Genomic DNA, 8,035 nt, shown 5'->3' on the forward strand with positions numbered 1-8,035 from the left:
GTGAAGAGACAAAAAACAACTACAAAAGACAAAAAACAAACCGGAAGAGAACAAAAAACAACTACCCAAAGAGACAAAAAACAAACCAGGAAGCAGGACAAAAAACAACCGGTGAAGAGACAAAAACAACCGGGAAAGAGACAAAAACAACCAGGAAGAGACAAAAACAACTACAAAGAGACAAAAACAACCACAAAGAGACAAAAACAACCACAAAGAGACATAAACAACTACAAAGAGACAAAACAACCGGGAAGAGACAAAAACAACCACAAAGAGACAAAAACAACAACAAAGAGACAAAAACAACTACAAAGAGACATGAATCTCTTCCATGCTTGTGACCATCGTCTGTAACTATAACTGATTAAAACCAATCACAGCTCCTGATGTAAAAGCCAGACACAAATGAAATGATACTCCAGTAAAACAAATAAATATTTTAAACCTTAAAATGAATTTAACAGATTAATATTATAGTGTTTTATCCTTGGATTTTTCCTAAAATGATTTTAACACTGGTGTATTTTCATAAAGACACCTGACCTTGAACTACCTGGTCTGTCAGTTCACTCAAGTTCAGCTGCACCACAGCTGAACTAAACTACACATTAACAGGTCGTCACTCATTCTACTTCTTCTATTTATAATCAGCAGGACATTAACTGGTCTCAAAGCAGCACCTGCACCAGAGCATGCTGATGTGACCTCTAACCTCCTCCACTGCTGTATGTGATGGAGGAACTGAAGCTGCATCCGCTGATGAATCACATGTTACTCACATGTAAATGTACAGGAGATAGTTTCCCCTGGTCCTTCACATTTAGAGCCACTGACTTCATCTGAAAGCTGTTGCTGTCTTTAGTTCAGAGCAGCGATGTGTGGACACCGACAGGGAAGTGAGAGCAGAGACGCTGTCCCACACTCACCACAGAGGACTTAGACCGCGGCGTCATGAAACTCCTCTTTCACTTTAACTTCATCACATTTCATTTTTATAGACATGTACATTCGTTTTCCCAAAGAGAAAGTTCTGTTTCTGATGTTGAAATTACAGGCTGAGCAGCTTCCTCTCAGCAGCTGGATCACCCCCCCAACACAACATCTGTTTAACCTGTGAGCTGCAGGTTTTACACAAACCTGGACCCTCAAATAAAAGGCTTCTGCAACTGACCCACCATCCAAATCCTGCAAGGTTTGGATGGTGGGTCCAGGTGGGCGGGGCTTGGTGACTGCTTTGTTGTGACATCACAAAGTTCCAGAAGTCCTGACGGCTGGTTTTAAGGCTCAGTTTCTGAATACAGGCTGTGTGCATTTCTCTGTGGACTGAGGTTTTGATACTTTCACAGTATTAATATAGAAGCTAGACCTGATCTATAATCACACTACACATGGACACACACCTTTAGACTATATGGAGCTTTAATCATCACTTCCTTTTCTGACAGAATTATTTATAAATCAAGTTAAGATGAAGAAATCAGACTGACACCCTACAACAGTCAGCTCCTCAGTTAGTAGACAGCTCCGCCCTCAGATGATGTAGTTAGATAGAGTTAGTCTTGATGGGATGCTGTACTAACACCTTCCTTTTCATTCAATTCAAGCCCCCCCCCCCACACACACACACACACACACTGTGTTGTGAGGTGTGTCCACATGTGAAGGTGCTGCTCATCTCAGGAAATGAATCAAGGAATTTAAGGAGATGAATTATGAATTCAATCAAATTTAAAAGCTGTTCAACTGAAATGAAAATGAAATCAGAGTAATGGATGAGGACGAGATAAAACAAGAGATGAAATGTCTCTGGTGAAAGTCACTGCAGGTCAGTGGCGCATCAATCTGTTCAGCCTTTCACTGTGTCCTCAGGTTAATCACTAAACCTCACAGTTCTGCCTTTACAGCCCAGAGAGACGGAGGGAAAACGATCCACCTTAAAAACGAAGTTTCTGTCTGGGCACCTTCATTAATGTTACTGAGGGAGAACAAATTACACAGGAACTTTAACCTTCTGTTAATTGAAGACGAGATGATCGAGCTGCGACCCCGACACGACCGTTTGATATGTTCAGAAACTGATCTGATCTGAGACACCTGCACAAACCCTCACCTGTCCTCAGAGACGTGGTCTGTGGCATCGCCGTGAAGTGTGGAAACTCCCACGACGGATCCATCATGTCAAAAATCTGCAGGGAAAAGTCAAACCTGACGTCAGGACATGAACATGGAGACACAGTGTGAAACCTCTGAGACCACGAACACATGAACCATCATCTGTTCCTCATGTGACGTCTATTCATTCTTTAATAATTCATGTCAGACTTTAAGTCTGGTCTCGTTCCAGGACCGTGACAGTCCTGACCACCATCAGGACCTGGATCTCGGCCCCTCAGAGGCTCATCAGGCCATAAATAATAATCAGAGGATTCCTCTAGAGATTATTCTCATTAACCTGACAGACGTTCCTTATTAATCCTTAAATCGTTTAGTCTCGTCTTCAGAGAGTAAAACGATTAATCGATTATCACAACAGCTGCAGATTAATCAATAAACGATTAATAGAATAATCACTGCTGCTCTAAATGCATTAAATATAAAACACGGAGCAGGTTAAAGTTTAATAGTCCCGTCTGCAGGAACCAGGAAGCTTCACGTGACGTAGCTCTGTGTCGGCTCAAACTGCACAAAGAAATTCAACATGGACACGTGTGTAAATGTACATGTATGTGTGATATACAGAGTTCACCACAGTAAAGGTAAGATGATAAGAACCATGGAAACGGAGGGAAAATATCTGTCCTATAATAACGAATTTATTCACATTTCTGTCATAATAATAATATAATTCATCATTCAATGAGACCTGGAGCCAGATAAAGAAAATTCATTGATGGATTTAACTTGATTAACTAATTAAATTATAAGACAATGCTGTTGTCAGTGTTTGTTACAGAGGAAAAGACTGAGCAGCTTCTGGCACTAATGTCTCCGTTTAAGACTTTGAAGACCTGATGATTCCCTGTGGAAGACATCAGGTCAATACAACAGTATTATTGTTGTACTGAACGGATCTCTTCTGAGACCTCACACAGTGTCAACTTTAAATGGGCAGAGCTTCTTCAATTCTGATAAATCATAACTTTTTGTTCCTGATGTTTTCTTCACTTTATCAGCTGCTGAGAGACGGAGACGTCCTGGATCAGATCTTACAGATCAGAGATATTTGTCTTCCTCACTGTAAAGAGAAACAACATTTCCAGATACAACACCTGTGTGAAAGTAAACTTACCGGGTTGGTAGTATGAAGGTAGTGGTCGTCTTCAGCCATGGTGTCTGTAAAGGTCAAACACAACAGTGTAAACTCAGTAACAGAGAGGCTAAGTTTCTGTGGGTCTACAGTTTCATTAATCAACTCTGACAGGACCACCACCCTCCGTCCTCTGGAGCTGGTCTACTGGAGGGACTCAGTCAAAATGTAGTTTGAATTATGAATTATTTTAGTTTAAGATCGTATTGTTCCCTCATAGAACTGCAAACAACAATTATTTTCATTATCGATATATCTGAGTTACTCTCTCTGTCAATCGATCGACCGTTCAGTGACTAATGAGAAATGCCTCGTTACTCCTGAAACCTGAGTGAAGTCAGAGACACAGAAAACTGGAACCAGTGAATTTTAACTGAAAACTAATTCTGTCAATCCACTAATCAATAAATCAGATAATCAGCTTTGAGCTCCAGGGGACCCCGCCCCTCAGGAGGTTAATTCAAGAGGTAAATACAAGTCTGATGAACTGATGATGAGGAGGAGGATGAAGATGATGTGAGCGACCAGTAATATTAAATAAACACTGATTCCTCTTCAGTGGATCATTTCTACGCAGAGCGCTGCGTCACAGAAAGTTCATTATTATTATTATTTATCATTGATTATTGGTTACTGATTCCCCTGACACTTGTTGCTATTTAGCGTCGCGCGTTCCCGCACGTGAACGCGCCTGTTTAAACCATGCTAGCTCCGTGGCTAACAGCTAGCACTACCGGACTATTCTGGTAGTTTCTGTCGTTAAAGTGGCCGTTTTCAGACAGCTGTTACCGGCCAACGCGTCCACAGTGCGGGCAGCGCTGCGGTTTATGTCGGCCTGTCGGCCCCATGTCATGGGGCGTCCTCAAAGAGCCGAGCCGCTACCTGTGCGTGCTAACTGGGAGCTAACTTGGAGCTAGCTCTCACACCGTAGGCTCCGAACGTAAAACACAACACGAAACTCAGCTCAGAAATCTGCCAATTAAAGAGTTGTTCACTTTTCACCTTAGGACCTTGAACTGCAGAACATAAATCTATTAATATTAGAGTCTAATGAGCCCAGACATGTTGCAGACAAGTGTAAAAACGACATGACAGATCACTTTAAATCAGAGTTGAATCTTTCTGTACAGTTTGTCCGCTCAGCCACTCCGACTCCTCTGCTGCCGAGAGAGTGCGGGCGGCGGTTCGAGGAAATCCAGCGAGTGAAGCTGAAGAAAAGTAAAAGTTTTGACTAAAACAAAGACTTCATGTCGGATATATAGATGCCGAATTAACCGGTGGTTTCCATAAGTATGAAACATGTCCTGACTGCTGACGAAAGTCTCGTGTGTCTTTGCTGACATGAACGAAAACTTCAAGCTCCCATTTTTAACACGGAGTCTGGTGCGACTTCTCAAAGTTACCTGGTTAATAAGGAAGTGAGTAGCATAACAAAGCGAGCTGCCAAGTCCCAGTGTTGTAGCAGATAACGACAAGATTAATGATTAACACTTACAACCGTGTAGTTCAGGTGTTTCACACAGCGGGTAGTTAACGTATTCTTACCTGTTTAGCTCGCTCAGGTGAACAGTCGGCTTCTCAACATCAACTATGAGTGACAGTCCACTTCAATTCAATTGACTTCTGCTCATCACTTCGCCATGCCCATGCTGAACCAGTGGATCCATTACAGTGACTATAGTTCAACTGGAGTGCGTCATGACGCGACACGACCGCGTCATTACACTTTATAAAGAGAAATTATTTTAATCCGAGTTAATGAAGTGATTTTTATTCTCTAAAGAACACGCGACAGGTTCCTGCAGGTGAGACCAGATTTGTGTCAGCTTCATAAAGTTGTTTCCTTCCCCACTGGAATTTCCCTCTGACGTGCGACTCAACCAGAGAGGAGCTAACAAACGAAGAGGTCTCACTCCGAGGACTGAAATATTTAAAATAGGTCTGATTACATGGCTGCAGTAATTAGCCTACACCATTAATTCTGTAAGCCTGTAACTACCGGCAAAAGACGAAATAATAAAAGTTATTATTAGTTTAAAAAAATAAATAAAACTCCTCTATGGTAATTATAGTGAAGTACAATGACTGTGGCAATAACAATAATTATTATTTATTTTTAATTTAATTTATTATAATTAAAGAATACATGATAATAAAGATAATTTTATTTTGTCTTTTCTGCTTCTTCTGTTGTGAGCTGTCTTTTTTGGTTTGTTCTGTTTCCCTCTGTTTGTGCTGCATCAGCTGAGCTGTGTGTTAACATCACCTTTTAACAGCTGTTTTTTGTAAACAAATCCAATAATCAGATTAATTGATAATGAAAATAATCGTCACAACTTTGTTTTAAAAATATAAATGATGTCGTTCATTTCTTTTTAATTGCAGAAAAGTAACAAAACGCCCCCTGAAATCAACAGCACTGCAGACATGAATACAACATTCTGCTCACAGTGAAACTCACTATCTGATGCAGGACCGATCGCCTCTATGAGAAATGTGCTAAAGGTCAATTTTACAATTTATCACTGAAAAGGATTTACTCTCTTTTCTTTTTTCAATATATATATAAAGAAATTCCCAGACTTCCTATAATTATGCAAAATGACATGTCCAGGTTTTTTTTTTTTTTTTTTTTTTTTTACAGCACGTTTAATTTAGATCAAACTTTATATTAATTTTTTCAACAACTTGCAAGTGTAACTAGTAGTAACTAGTAACTAGTCTCCTCAGTTAACGGTCCTGTTACTGTACCATCACTCTACTGTTATTAAGTGGTGCAGGGCGAGAAGACACTAGAGGAAGTCATGTGACACCTGCAGAAGTGCAGAGTGACTCCTCTTCTCCATCATAAACTGTCTTTGATTCAGGGTAAATTGTTGGCCTTCTGCCCCCTGCTGGTCAAACACAACATCACCACACCTCATGAACCAAACCTGTGGATTTATACTTTACATTCTGTCGTAAAATCCTTGTAAAAGTTACGTTCACAACCCAAAAACATAATAAAATATTAAATTCTGCAACATCTAAAAAGAATTTTTAAAGACTATAAAAATGTGGTGATGTGGCGTTCACTGTCACACACACTGGTTCCCCCTCTGAGCTCCCTTAAGACACTGCATCTGACTGAATACTGTCATTATCAATCATTAATTATTAATACTGTATGATGTAAGGCTGTAAGGCAAATGACATGCCCAGACTTTTATTTTGGTGACATTTTAAATGCAGGACTTTTACTTTTTTAATTTACAGGAACAGAAAATAAACAAAAACTAAAATGTGACAGAAACAGGATGTCATTAATTCTTAGATGGTCTTTAGTTTATTGTGATTAAACACATATAAGAATCATTATTATTTAAACACACACACGCATATATATATATATATATATATATATATACATATATATTATATACAGTATATATATATATACTGTATATAATATATATGTATTATATATTTAGCTTCATTATTACAACATTAATAATCCTGAACATCACATCTAAGAGCGTCTGTAAAACAATTAGTGCAATTGACAGTTAAACTAAAAAAATATACATGTCATCTATTGGATAAACTTCAGGTAAAAACAAACCTAGTTACAGCAAAAACCAAAACTACATACAAGTGACATTTGGAGGCACGTTAGCTTAACATGTTAGCTTAGCACGTTAGAGGTGAATACACCACTGCACCGACAGGAAGCACATGAACACACACACACACACACACACACACACACACACACACACACACACACTGAGGGTGTTGAAGCGTTTCGATGAGGCACTACCAGACTTCAACCCTCACACCAAACCACTTCCTGCTTCCTGATGGGCGGGGCTTAACATCGACAGGTATGTCGGACGCTACGAGGCACGACGGATGCAGAGAAGCAGAAAAAGTCATGTTAAAGCACATTTTTAACATTCAACATAAAAAGGGTTTGTGGCGTCGGTGAGTTTGGCAATGACGAAAAAAAAGAAAAATGAATTTGGAGGGAGACGAACTGAATGCTGAACCTGCTGAGGGGCCCCGGGACCAAACCCTGTTCTTGGGCCCCTGCTGACCCCCTCACTGAACCAACCAGCCGAGACTTCACAGCCCAGATGACTGACAGAAAATTAAAGGGCTGATAACTGATTCATTTTAAACGTCACTGGTTCCAGTTTCTCCAGTTCCCTCTGACAGGAAACTGTTCGACTGTTCACTCAGGGAAAAATGACTTTCTGACATTTTATCAACTCAACAATCAGTCGATTATTGAAGAAAATAACAGACACATTAATTATGAGAGTCAACGTTGGCTTCTGTGACGGAATAAAACCACCTCACTGAGGTTTTCCGTCTTTTACTCGATTTATAAAACCTGTCGAGATGAATCTGGAGGAAATCCGTTTAAAACAAAGCAGAGTTGAAATAATCAGTTATATTGATCAGGAGATCGAACAGAAAAATAACTATTTTGATAACTAAAAGTTTCAGTTTTTTTTTTCCAAGCAAAAACAAACAGTGATTCTGCTGCAGCTACTGAACTTAAGCTGAACATTTCTGGTCAAACTAATTTGAAAGATGATTTTTATAGACAACTTTTTGATGTTATACACAAAAAAATTAATCGAAAAAATTATTGACACATTAATCAATAATGAAAATACCGTGTGTTTGTCGCAGCCTGAAGATTTAGCAGCAGAAATGTAGATTATTTCCATTTGATGA

General features: G+C 39.5%; 1 protein-coding gene across 1 annotated transcript in view; it reads right to left on the minus strand.

Annotated features, from left to right (window-relative positions):
* The window catches only part of nfkb1 (nuclear factor kappa B subunit 1), a 29,774-nt gene extending 24,620 nt beyond the window's left edge, over nucleotides 1-5,154 (minus strand). Inside the window, 3 exon segments of the mRNA XM_022761336.1 lie at nucleotides 2,114-2,189; nucleotides 3,293-3,336; nucleotides 4,856-5,154. Of these exon segments, the coding sequence (XP_022617057.1) occupies nucleotides 2,114-2,189; nucleotides 3,293-3,331 (115 nt within the window). The 5' untranslated portion in view covers nucleotides 3,332-3,336; nucleotides 4,856-5,154.
* Between the last annotated feature and the right edge of the window lie 2,881 nt (nucleotides 5,155-8,035).

Source organism: Seriola dumerili, unplaced genomic scaffold (genome assembly GCF_002260705.1).
Source record: "Seriola dumerili isolate Sdu_G_001 unplaced genomic scaffold, Sdu_1.0 BDQW01000398.1, whole genome shotgun sequence".
Lineage (NCBI taxonomy): Eukaryota > Metazoa > Chordata > Actinopteri > Carangiformes > Carangidae > Seriola > Seriola dumerili.